Genomic DNA, 14,414 nt, shown 5'->3' with positions numbered 1-14,414 from the left:
AGCTCCTACTGGGCATGTGCAAAAATTCACAATATATACGTATATGCATTTTGTGATTGGCTAATGGCTGTCACATGATGCAAGGGGAAGGAAAATTGAACTAACTTTGAAATAAGTAAGAATAAAATCTGCTACTGACTGATTGTTTTAGAATTACAGCCATGCCAACTTTGCCAGCATGGCAAGAAATGGTCATCTCTCACTGAATTCTCTATGAAAAGGGGATGAACCTGGATGTGCCAACGAGTTATAAAGTAATAAAGCTCTTGAAAATACAGAATCTCACAGGGAAAAAGGAATGTGATAGGGAGCACCTGACGCTGATGGTAACATTTGTTAAACACATACAAATTAAATTACAGTGTTCTCAGCTTGCATTTGTTAGTCTTACATACATGCATAGTCATTACACTATCATACATATACATAACGTCTCACACATATATAAACAGTATATTACACTATCATACATATACATAACATCTCACATATATATATATATATATATACAGTATATTACACAATCATACATATACATAACGTCTCACACACATATATACAGTATATTACACAATCATACATATACATAACGTCTCACACACATATATATAAACAGTATATTACACAATCATACATATACATAACATCTCACATATATATATATATATATATATATATGTATATATATATATATATACAATATATTACACAATCATACATATACATAACGTCTCACACACATATATATAAACAGTATATTACACAATCATACATATACATAACATCTCACATATATATATATATATACAGTATATTACACAATCATACATATACATAACATCTCACATATATATATATATATATATATATATATACAGTATATTACACAATGATACATATACATAACATCTTACACACATATATACAGTATATTACACAATGATACATATACATAACGTCTCACACACATATATACAGTATATTACACAATCACACATATACATAATGTCTCACACACATATATACAGTATATTACACAATCATACATATACATAACGTCTCACACACATATATACAGTATATTACACAATCATACATATAAATAACGTCTCACACACATATATACAGTATATTACACAATCATACATATACATTCAATATTTATTACTGTTATTTATAGAAATATATAAATCCCAGACCAGAATGGATGTCAAGGGGAACATTTGTTATACAGTGCAAAAAAATTACATTTCCTAATAAATCTTATCAGTCTCTTTGAATATAGTTTTCCAAACCTGTAACACAGCCGGCTTCACACTGGCAATACTCATAATATCATCAATTTGCTTTTTATTAAAGTTAGATAACCCAATGGCCTTGGTAAATCCCTTTTCCACCAGCTTCTCCATAGCCTTCCATGTGTCTTTATAGTCTGTTAAGTCATACTGCACTGATCCATCAGGATTTTGGGGAAATATCTTATCACCTCTCCTGAAAAATGAAAATATATGTGAGTGTTTTATAACATTCAGACTTCCTTTATTAATAAAGGAACATATATGTTTAACCCCTATAAAGAGGATAAACACATAGTCTAAGGGACACTAAAGTCAAATTAAACTTTGATGATTCAGATAGAGCATGCATTTTCCAATTCACTTCTATTATCCAATTTTGCATTTTATATATACACATTCTGAGGCACCACTATATCAGAGCTGAGAGTTCGTTGTGGAAAGAAGTACTCCCTTATGAAGGAGGCATTTAACAGGATATGCCAGATTCTAAATTGAATCAAATCTTCGGCTGTGCACAGCTAAGAATGATTCACGGGTGGACAACTCACAGTTCGTAGTATTGGAGTAGATGTTCGGATTCTGTCTGGAGCCCCGAGGGGTAGGATGACGCCAGACCACGTGACCTGATCAGCTTGTTTTACAGGTCTCTCGTCAATAGTGGCTCCTTGTAAGATGAAGGCTAATTAGTTCCGTAGTTGCAGATCCAATACAGCTGTAAAGAAACTGTGTTTGCTCGATTTTTGACAGCTATGAATAAACTGTCGGCATTTATCATTGCACAAGCATTTCTGGTGAAATGCTTGTGCAATGCCGCCCACTGCACATCTGCGGCCAATCGGCTGCTAGCAGGGGGTCTCAATCATCCATATAGCCGTATCTGATTGGGATGATTGCAGTCCGCCACCTCTTAAAGAGCAGCGGTCTTAAGACTCCTTGATAAATCAGCCCCCAACGGTTATTGCATTGACTTTTTATGATGCACTTTGTTAATTATGCATTTCTACTGTATTTAATGTCACCTCCAGAGCAGCAATGCACTACTGGGATGTAGCTGAACATATCTGGTAGGCCAATAACAAGAAATATATAAGTGCAGCCACCAATCACCAGCTAGTACACAGTATTACATTTCAGCTCCTAAGCCTACCTAGGTATGCTTTTCAACAAACCATACCAACAGAATAAAAAGTCTCTTAAAACTGCACACTCTAGGAGGAAGAGGAGGAGCCTGTGTACAAGCAGCAGGCAACGCTCCCCTGCAGCTTTCCTTGTGGCGGTTGTTCGCGCCAGGATCTCCCTTCGACAAGGGGGGGGGGAGAAGTTTGCTGTAGCCACCCTCGCCTTATCGGATTACAACTGGGTGCTACCTCTCACAGCGTAATTCCACCTGCGCTGCGAAAAGAATCTCTCAGACCCGGAGCCTGATCTGAAGGCTGACCGATCAGGCTCCCTTTTGTGGTCCATAGACCTAATTAGCTGAACCCTCTCACATTCGGTTCTCCGTGAGAGGGGCAGACAGCCAAAATTTCATACCTGCAGGCATTGGAGCTTACAGCAAATTGACCGACACTCACCCGCAGCATTCCGCAACAGGACACAGACAACAGCTATCACTTCACAGGTTTACTCTGCTTGCTTGCCTGCCGGATCGCGCTCCCCACCCACCGATGATGCGAGTGGGGAGCTAACAGGTAAGAGCCCTGCAGTAAGACTCCGACCCCTGACCTCCTCACCAGAAGCAACGGCACCTCCCCACCGATGCTGCGTGGAGGAGCCGCTGATCGTGAGCTACAGATCTGAGAGGGAGAAAGCGCTGGAGCCAAGCAGCTGCAGGGAGATTTCCCTCCCTGAACCTGGGGCATAAGGCTTCGGAGAAGTCTCACAGAGGCTACCTGAGAACAGCAACATAAAGGTACAGTTCCCTTTCATATGAGTTAACTGGCTGAAATCCTGTGAGGGCACGTCGATGGAGGGGTGAGTGTCAGGTTATGGTTTCTCTTTAAATGTACTGACAAAAAGCATAATCTATCAAGTGCTTAGGGCGAAAGAGAGTCCCTTAAAGCAGAAAAACTTTAAGTTGTTCAATAAACACATAGAGGTCTAAGGAGGAAAAGGACAGAGCAATAACAAAAAATCTTTTTCTTCATGCACTGCATAGACTTTCTTTTTCTGTAATTACAACTCAACAGAGGGAAAAACTGTATTTAACAAGAGAAAGCAGGAGAGGAGAATAAGAGAATATAAGGGGGTAAAAGGGGAGGGGGAAAGTAAGAAAAGGAGAAGAAAGAGAAAGAAGTGGAAGAAAAAGAGAAAAGAAAGACAAGAAAGAAGAGGAATACACATCTTCTCCCATTTCTTACATTAAGCACCCTCGAAAGATTACCCTAAAAACACAAGACTGCATAATTTGTATTGAAGTGCAGATATTATTGGTATTTTACTTTTTCAAGTGCACTGTGGCAATTTTCATATGTACACCCCCGCCCCTCCTCAAGCAACTTGACCTTGGATATCTTGAGTGTCTCCCTCCCCCAGCTGATTGTTTATACTGCTTGCTGTTTTTCCTTAATTATCTTTTCTTCTTTTTGATGTGTCTAAGCTAAGATATCTAGCTCAATTCGAGCGGGGACTAAGGAAAGATCTATTTCAGTAATTAAGATCTAACATCTGTCAGCACTCTTGGTTAATGCTTAAATCTGTTTATACCAGAAACAATTGAATGTTTGTTACATAAGAAAGCGGCATGTAAAAACAGAATTTATGTTTACCTGATAAATTACTTTCTCCAACGGTGTGTCCGGTCCACGGCGTCATCCTTACTTGTGGGATATTCTCTTCCCCAACAGGAAATGGCAAAGAGCCCAGCAAAGCTGGTCACATGATCCCTCCTAGGCTCCGCCTTCCCCAGTCATTCGACCGACGTAAAGGAGGAATATTTGCATAGGAGAAACCATATGATACCGTGGTGACTGTAGTTAAAGAAAATAAATTATCAGACCTGATTAAAAAACCAGGGCGGGCCGTGGACCGGACACACCGTTGGAGAAAGTAATTTATCAGGTAAACATAAATTCTGTTGTCTCCAACATAGGTGTGTCCGGTCCACGGCGTCATCCTTACTTGTGGGAACCAATACCAAAGCTTTAGGACACGGAGGAAGGGAGGGAGCAAATCAGGTCACCTAGATGGAAGGCACCACGGCTTGCAAAACCTTTCTCCCAAAAATAGCCTCAGAAGAAGCAAAAGTATCAAACTTGTAAAATTTAGTAAAAGTGTGCAGTGAAGACCAAGTCGCTGCCTTACATATCTGATCAACAGAAGCCTCGTTCTTGAAGGCCCATGTGGAAGCCACAGCCCTAGTGGAATGAGCTGTGATTCTGTCAGGAGGCTGCCGTCCGGCAGTCTCGTAAGCCAATCTGATGATGCTTTTAATCCAAAAAGAGTTAAACACTAAAAAACTCTAAGCCATCTCCGTGGAGATGTTGCCTGTACAACGGCAAAGAGAATGACTGGGGAAGGCGGAGCCTAGGAGGGATCATGTGACCAGCTTTGCTGGGCTCTTTGCCATTTCCTGTTGGGGAAGAGAATATCCCACAAGTAAGGATGACGCCGTGGACCGGACACACCTATGTTGGAGAAAAACTCACAGATTAATTGGTTAGATGTCTACCCTCTTTCTAGATAAGAATTTTTGTAAATAAGTTCATATTTTTTCATAGAATAGGCTCCCCCCAGGGGGTAAAACCTTCATCTGGTTAAACCTCGCTTGTGAAGGGGGAAAAAATAGATAGCCAGAAATAAAGTTTTTGTTCCCACATCTGAGGAAATATTTAGAGTTAGCTAGTATAGTTAGTTAGCCAATGTTGAGGGATTGCATATCCAATACATATCTCAGCAGTTTAAAACTTTCCCCCCATGTTCAAATCCATTATAAGGCTAATTTTTGGTTAAATTACATAAAAGGGGAAAGAAAGAACAAAGAAGAGGAAAAAGGAAAACCTCTTAAATTCACGGGCTTTATTCAGAGGGAACATTCTCCACAATATAGGTAGAGAATAAAACTACTGATCAAGTAGGGTGCGCATCGTTTGGCGTTAGTTCATATACTACCCTTTCTTGTCGCCATTTCCTGGTCTTCTTATTAATTTAATCACAGGTGTTTTCTATCTTTCACTTCACTCGAACACTGTCACACTCACAAGGCTTTCTGGTAAGTAGAATTCTTAATTATTTCTTCTCTTTTTTCACAATTTATTAATTAATTTTTTTTTTTTTTTTTTTTTCCCTTCCCTTTCACGATTCACTCTCCCCAATCAGGGGCTTGATGCCTAATCACACACGATAATTGATTTTCTCTTGCACTTTATGGATAAATTTATCACTCCTAAACACAATCCAGGCATGGCGGCCAGGAATAGGGAACGCAAGAATAAAAATTTGTTGGATGCCTCAACAGAAAATACTAATGAAGGCACTACATCAAAAGCCCAAAAGATCAGTGGATCGCAAGACAGCCAAGATTTGGTGGCAAGTATTCTAGAAGCTATTTCCCCAAAATTCGATTTATTAAGGAATGAAATTAAACAAGATCTCACATCCCTTACAGCAGAAATTAGGCAATTTTCTGCTAGATTACAGGAGGTAGAACAGCGGGTTTCCGATCTAGAAGACACAACAAACACATTTATCCCCATGGTAGAAAGCAATCAGAATGAGATAATGAAAATGCAAGCTAAGATTGACGATTTAGAGAATAGATCCAGGAGAAATAATCTAAGAATAATTGGTTTCCCTGACCCCCTTAAACAAGAAGATCTCATGAATATAGTAACCAAAATACTACCTACGTTACTAAAAATTCCTCCAACCCACTCCCCTATCTTGATTGAAAGAGTCCACCGTTTGGGGAGAGCTACAGAAAATCAAACTAACACAAATAGACCTAGGCCAATCATAACAAGGTTTTTAAACTTTCAAGACAAAATGTTATACCTTCAGTTTTACCGCAAAAATCAGCCAATCATATTTGAGGGTAATAAAATTCTTCTCTTTCAGGACTTCTCAATTGAGACTTCCAGGAAAAGAAGAGAGCTCTCCCCAACATGTGGAAGATTGATTAAAGAAGGTTGGCAGGCTACAGTAGTATACCCTGCTAGACTTAAGTTAGTTCATAAAGAGCAAATATATTTTTTTGACTCTGCCGAAGAAGCAATGAAAAAATTAGCAGAATATGGTATTAAATATTAATAGCATGACGGGTGGTTCAACTCGATTGTAAATAAAAATGTTTTCAGTTGTTTGGTTTGTTAGGGGACCCCCCTCCCCCCTCTTTTTTTTTTTTTTTTCTCCTCCGTCCCCTCCCTCTCTCCCTCCTCCTCTCTTGTTCTCCTCTTTTTTATCCAACTCCCGCTGGCCCTTTCTATCGACATTTACTCTCCCTTTTTACGATATTAGATCTTATGATACAAGCCAGCTAGGAATATTATGATCAGAATTACATCATGGAATATAGGAGGAATATCCTCGCCAATTAAGCGGAAGACGATTATCTCACATCTCCAAAAATTAAACACTACAATTGCACTTCTCCAGGAAACACACCTGAATACAGAGGAATCATTAAAGTTAAAACATTCTTGGGTATCGGAAGTACTCTTCGCGCCCTCGCTAAACAGAAAGAAAGGCGTCGCTATTCTTTTAGGGAAAAAGTTAGCTTACGAAAAATTGTTTATTTTTGCAGATCCAGACAGTAGATACTTGATATTAAAAATAAAAATCCTAGGGTCAATTTATACTATCTGTAACCTATACGCTCCAAATGTAATAGACTACCATTTTTGGGATACTCTCCAGGCTCAACTCTTACAGACTATGGAGGGCCAAGTAATCATAGCCGGAGATTTCAATATGTCTCCCTCTTTTTCTCTGGACAGATATAGATATAAAGGTATAATTCGAAAGACAAAAAAGGATAATCTCGAAATGAAGCTATTCAAAAACATCTATCAAACATTAGCAGTAAGAGATGTGTGGAGGGTTCAGAACCCTGATAGCAAAGCTTATTCGTGCCACTCGAGAGCTACTAAGAGTCTCTCTAGGATAGACTTAATGTTAATAAATGACAGTTGTTTTCAAACAGGACCCAAAGCAACCATAGCAGATATCTGCATCTCTGACCACGCTCCAATAATGTTAGACATTGCAATTCAAAAGAGGAACCCAGGTGGTACACGCTTCTTCTATCCAAAATTTCTAAGTAATAATATAAAATTCAAAGACTGGCTAAAAAGTAGAGTGGAAGAGTTTTTTAGGTTTAATGAAGGCTCTGTATCTAGCCCATCAATATTATGGGAAACAGCAAAAGCGGTCCTGAGAGGGGATATCATAGTATATACAGCTAAGATTAATCGAGATTCTAAACAGAAAGAAAGACAATTAATAGCCTCAGTTGCTAATGCATATAACACCTATCTGAGTACTCCTAATGAAGTTAACTGGAATAATTATATTAGAGAAAAAAAAGAACGTGATTCATTTATTACATCAAGAACAGTGCATTCAGAATTAAAATATCAATCTAACTTATACAAATATGGCAATAAGGCAGGAAAAATGCTTTCGAGCCTGGTAAAAAACTCCAGACAATCAAGCACAATCGAATATCTGCAGGTTGAAAATAGTCGAATAACCTCCACAGAAGAAATTTTAGATTCATTTTTTCAATATTATAAGGAGATTTATGCTTCAACGCCGTTAGATAAAGAAGCACAGGAGAGGTTTTGGGATAAGCTCCCTGTTGTGAAAGCCAAAGCTGACTTCATTACACACTTAAACGCGCCAATATCTGAATTAGAAGTCTTGCAGTCAATACGGGAACTAAAATCAGAGAAAGCACCTGGCCCTGATGCAATTCCCAATGAATTTTACAAAAGTTTAGATGAGACAATTGCCCCTTATCTCACCAGTCTATTCAATTTCTTTTTTGAGGGCGAGAATACTCAAATTCCGCCTAATTTCCTAGAGTCACACACTATTCTCATTCTAAAACCGGGCAAGAGCCCGCAAAATAGAGAATCATATAGACCCATAGCACTATTAAACTCTGATTACAAGATTTTTACATCTATACTCGCTAGAAGGCTGCAAAAGGGACTAGTTGAGATAATACACAAAGACCAAGCAGGGTTCTTGTATAACCGCAGTTCAGCTGCCAAAATAAGACAACTCCTTCTGGTGGTCGATTATTTCAAAAATTCTGAGGATAAATTTCAAGCATCATATCCAGATGCAGCAGTAGTGGCAATAGATGCTGAGAAAGCCTTCGATAGGGTCAATCATTATCATTTATTCAACACATTAAGCAGGTTCGGTCTATCAAATAACTTTCTCAATATAGTTAAAAACATCTGCACAAAAGCATCAACAAGCTTAGTGATTCATGGTCAGGTATCGAGAAAAATTAAGCTAGAAAAAGACACTAGGCAAGGGTATCCTTTATCACCCTTGCTATTTGATTTGGCAATTGAGCCGTTAGCCATTTTGATAAGACAAAAAATAGAAGGTATTACAATTGGTAGAAAAGAGGCTAAAGTGGCATTATACGCTGATGATTTGTTGGTTTATTTAGCCAATACCAATAAGAATATCCCCAGGTTATTAAATATAATTGATAATTTTGGTCTTTTCTCAGGATATAAAATGAATACTACTAAATCAGAAATACTTTGGCTAAGGGTAAAAAATGATTCCCTGATCGACAATCCATTCAAAATAGTATCTAGTTCATTTCGATATCTTGGGATTATCATTTCAGCAAACCCGCTAGAATGGTACTCATTAAATTTTACTCCTATTCTCAAGCAAGCAACTCAACAAATGAGGAATTGGCAAAATCTTCCCCTCTCAATAGCAGGACGCATAGCACTTTGTAAAATGGTTATATTACCAAAGATTTCATATTTGTTTCAAAATCTTCCATTAATTTTAAAAACATACGATGTCAGGAAGTTTAATATAGCCCTTCGTAAGTTCATATGGCAAGCCAAGAAACCCAGGATCTCCTTAAAGAGATTATCACTTCCTAAACAAAAAGGTGGGATGGCGCTACCGGATTTACTTTTATATAACCTGGTCTTCCTAGGACGTATTGCGGTTGATTGGATCGCAGAAACAAATCACTTCTCGGATTATGATCTTGAACATAGTATGACAAAGCCATTCTCGCCAATCTCGCTCTTGTACATTCCTCTCCAACAAATACCTAAACAAATAAAAAATCTGAAGACCATATACACGGTGTTTAAAGCTTGGGGGAAAATTGACTCCTATATTCAGATTAATACTCAAATACCGACATACCAATCGTTCTTAGGGAATACAGAGTTCCAAGAGGGAACACAAAATCAAATCTTACGCAGTTGGCATAGCCAAGGATTAACGAGAGTCTCTCACCTTTTTGAGCAAGAATCAGGTGTCATTAAGACGTTCGAAGAATTGAAATTAGAATTTAACGTAAGAAATCAGGAATTTTTTATGTACTTACAGACTAGACATTATGCTTGGCATCTAATCAATAAATATAATTGGAAATGGTCATGGGGCAAGCTGGAAAACTGGATAACACTAAATAGAACGGGTCTATTTTCCATAGCCCCATGGTACAATCTGCTTGTATCATACAAAGGAGACGAAAATTTAATGAACATTGCTCAAAAATGGGCAAATCAGGTCAACGTAAATAGTGATTTACAAGTGGCCAGGTCAATTCAATTATCGAAGGAAGCAACTATGTCGGAGACCTGGAGAGAATCACATTTAAAACTATTATATTGAACATATTACACACCGGAGAAGGGTTACAGGTGGTATAACATAAATTTTAATAAATGCCTCAAATGTAGACTCCCTGCAGTGGATTTAGTTCACATGTTATGGGAATGTCCAAAAATCAAACAGTTTTGGTATAAGTTAGAATATTGGATAAATAAGTCATTAAAAATCATTCCTCTTAAATTGTCCCTGGCTAATGTTGTTTTCTTAGTTGATAAAAATAATAATTACACCGACTCCAAAATTGTAAATCTAGTCATTCTAGCAGCTAGAAATTTAATATTTAAAAACTGGAAAAGCAAGATAGTACCATCAATCACTGAAGTTAAAAATTACCTCAGAAAACAATATTTAATTGAACAGAAGGCCACAGATCTAAAATTAGAAAGAGAAATTAAATCCTTCTTTGACAAGTGGTCAGAATTCATAAAAATCTTCTCGCCATCTGAAATTGAATATTTAATATTCCCTTTCAGAGATACCGACTTAGTACTTCTGGGCACTTGGTGAGGAGGAGAGAGAGAACATAATTGCACCTCCCCCCCCTTTTTTTTTTTTTCTTTTTTCTCTTGTTCTATTTTTTAAGTTTCTAGTTTAAATATATGTGTAAAGTAAGATACAAAACATAGCTTTAAATACAAATTCTTATGTTTATAAAGTTAGATGGTATAGTTAAAGCAGTCAGGCAGGTGCCATGATCAAATTGTTTAATTTTTTAATATAATTTAGACATTATGCATGTAGGACTTATGTAAGTTCTTTTTTTTTTATCGAGTTTCTAGCAGTAAAAAATTGGAAAATATGAGATTGAGTGTATTTAGTTGGTAGGCTTGAACTCTTGTAAGGTTTAAGACGCGATTATGTATTCCTTTTGAAATGTAAGACATTATTCCTTTTCCGCTTGTCATGTATTATGCATTTAACCTCAATAAAAAACTATAAAAAAAAAACAAAAAAAAAACAAAAAAAAAAACTGCACACTCTATAGGAACCATGAAAGTTTACATTTTGACTTTCTCGTCCCTTTGATAGTTTGCTTACTTTAAATGTTAAACAGATGATAGCAGCATTGTACAATTTACACACACACATTTATATTTTCTTCTCATCTAACCCATAATGAACATACTTGAAGGCATAGGGCCAGTGCATGAGATACAGGTCCAGATAGTCCAGCTGAAGGTCCCCAAGTGTTTTCTTTACAGCAGGTTCCACGTCATCTGGGTGGTGTTTGTTATTCCACAGCTTGGACGTTACAAAAATGTCTTCTCTCTTTAAACCCTTGAAGATCAAAATATTAGAAAATGCAACCAATGAAAATAATACAGTAGTTTTTATTTTAGTTTTCTATTCCTTATGGGCAAAGTTTTATACTACTGGAACAAGACTACATTTACAGATGTATTAAAAGGACATGGAACCCAAATAGTTTTTTATATGATTCAGGTAGAACATGATATTTTAAGAAAGTTTCCAATTTACTTCTATTATGAAATGTACTTCCTTCTCATAGTATATTTGTTAAAGATAATACCTATGTAGGTAGTCTGCATGTGTCTGGATGCAATATGACAGTAGTCTTGCAATAATGCTTTTGAGCACTAGATGGCAGCAATATTTGCACAATGTATAACATTGATAAAAGCAGGGATGGCTCTAGACATTGTACTGCCTGGATCCAAAAATACAACTACGCCCCTTTAAATCTCTGCACACTACAGTCTAAACCCAACCATAGTCAGTTGTCTCAGAGATTAAAGTTCAGCAGATATAAAATAAATATATAAGAACATGCTGATGGGCGTCATATAAAATGAATTTCTCTTTAAAAACACTATTATCCAGAATATGCTGTCCCTATGTGCTGCACCTGTCAAGTGCTGCCTGGGTCACCTGGTCCAATTATAGAACCAGCCCTGGTTAAAATCATTCTTTGCAAACTGCAGCCTTGAATTATTTTTACATTAGACGGTCCCTTTAATTAAATGTCATTAACTTCCAGAAGTTTTTCTAGGTTTTACATCTGTTATAAAATAATGTGAAACTATTTCCCTGGTTACATTTAATGCTTAGAGGTAGAATGAAACCATTATATACATGGAATGTTACAGCCACCGAAGTGTTTATTAACTGCAGTCATACTAGCTGTAGTAAACCCAGATTGGGCCTACCGGACATTTTCCTAGTGGACTGGGGTCTGTTATGGGCTGGAGCAGATTACTCAAGGCAAACAGGATTACTTTAGAGACCATCCTGGAGTCATTTGATGATCATCAAATTACTTTAGAAGTCATTTTTACATCATCAGATATCATCAGTTTTGTAAAGTCATCAGCTAAGGTAAAGAATTCTGGGTGATGACTTCAGAATGATTAGCTGATTACATTACTGATTACTTCACAAGCATGAACAGCCAGTGAATGACTCTAGAGGATGGCTACTGATGACTAGTCTGGATTCATTGATTACTTCAGAATGACTATAGGAAGTTAATGCTTTTGACTAGGGTACCCTAGCCAAAGGCTCCATAATCCCAGGTATCTTTAAAAAAATGAGGGGTCTAGCCACTACAATGATAGACTATAGTATGCCATATGTTAAAAGCCGTTGCAGACCATGTATTGATGTGCACACAGCAGGATAAGTGTCCTCTAATGAAGCTGGTATCATCCTAATGCAGAGCCATGGTTGCAGCCATACAGTTATGCACACTCAGTCCCCTAGCAACAGAAACTGCTGCATGACCCTATCACAGCCCTATCAAGCTTCATATTCCCTCTCTCCCCCAGGTGCCCTTTCACTTTCACTACGGTTGTTGTGGAGCAGCCATGCTTTTATACTTCATTTCAGAGGCCTTCAAGCAGCCATGATGTGCAGCATGTTCCCTCAACCCTTAAAGTGATAATCATTGTGATCTACTCCTATAATAGCAGCCATTTAGCTGCTTTCTATCAGCTTAGCTAACCCACAGCCTGGGTTACTAGGATATGTATATATGTACCAACTGGACTATAACTACAACTGCAAGAGTGATGGCTGCAACAGATTTAAAAATGGATATACCCCTGCATGCTACATGATGGGCCCAGCTCTGACCAGGAACCATGATTTGGCTGCAGAGGGCGCCCAGTGAGAACTGACTGGGTTATCTGCTGGTGCTTTGTTGCATGACAGGTAAAGTGTAATGGCACCTGTGACTGTGAATGTCTGAAGAGCATTTTTTGTGTGCATGTGGGTGTCTGTGGATATCGGTGTGTTGTTTCTCTCTTATAGTGCAGCCCACGTATTATGACAAGTGTTCAGGTGCCTGCTTTCTTGAGTGAACATCACTAGACAGACTGATGAGCAATAAGTAGTTATTCTTTTTAAAGTTGAACAATTAGTTTCTGGTGTTTTTGTTATTTTTATATACAACACTACATTGATACATTTATTAAAATTTTTGTTATAATGAAGTATGAGGTTTTCACCATATGTTAATTAGGTTTTGTCACAATTATGTATTTGTTTTTTATTTGAAGCTCCTTGTAGATATCCCTGCCTTGGAAGGACACACTAAGTTATATTAGGGTAGCCACATTGTTATATTATTTATTCTATAACACATTCAAACATTTAATATATTGGGTAGGACATATAGACCTATCATGTGGTTCATTGGCACATTATTATACACTGTATATTATTTTTGTATCACCTATTATAGGCACATTCTTACATATAGGGAGTTAGACTACATATGATACCACGTTCACTAGTATTGATGTCCTATAGACAATGACATCAGGGATAATCTTTTGGTATCTCATGGGATGACTGTATTATTTTTATATTTTATCTTATTATTCTCATTTGGTGGCTTTTTTCAACAGTTATTATTGTTTATACACATTAGTGATAACATCATATTAGACACCCGCACATTATTACTATTAGTGTTACACATTGGAATTGAACCCTATTTTATCACTTGCATCTCACATTTATGATACTAGTGTGTGGGGTAGTGTTTACGTTGTTATGATCCCCATGACGATCAATATTAATGGATGGTCTAAATGACCGTCATTGCAACGTCATTTGTAGGGAAGGGGTTAACGGTGTGGGTCGTGCCACTACACATCCATCATATAGAGGTCACTATTGGATGGCTTAGGTGTTGACAGACGCTACATGACATTGGTGCACAAGGATGTCTTGATTCCTATTGGTGATTATGCTTGACTGTCTATATAGTGATCTCATGTACATCACACAACCTTAAATATATTTATGATGTGTGTTGAC

General features: G+C 37.4%; 1 protein-coding gene across 3 annotated transcripts in view; it reads right to left on the bottom strand.

Moving 5' to 3' along the window:
• AKR1A1 (aldo-keto reductase family 1 member A1) overlaps positions 1–14,414 on the bottom strand; it is a 75,474-nt gene that overhangs the window by 25,249 nt on the left and 35,811 nt on the right. For all 3 annotated transcript variants that reach the window (XM_053693580.1, XM_053693579.1, XM_053693581.1), the window contains 2 exons: positions 11,257–11,408; positions 1,296–1,491 (listed from right to left, as the gene is read on the bottom strand). In XM_053693580.1, coding sequence (XP_053549555.1) covers positions 1,296–1,491; positions 11,257–11,408 — 348 coding nt within the window. The remainder of the gene's footprint in view (positions 1–1,295; positions 1,492–11,256; positions 11,409–14,414) is intronic.

This window comes from Bombina bombina, chromosome 10 (genome assembly GCF_027579735.1).
Source record: "Bombina bombina isolate aBomBom1 chromosome 10, aBomBom1.pri, whole genome shotgun sequence".
NCBI lineage: Eukaryota > Metazoa > Chordata > Amphibia > Anura > Bombinatoridae > Bombina > Bombina bombina.
This window is presented reverse-complemented; position numbering and strand designations above follow the sequence as displayed.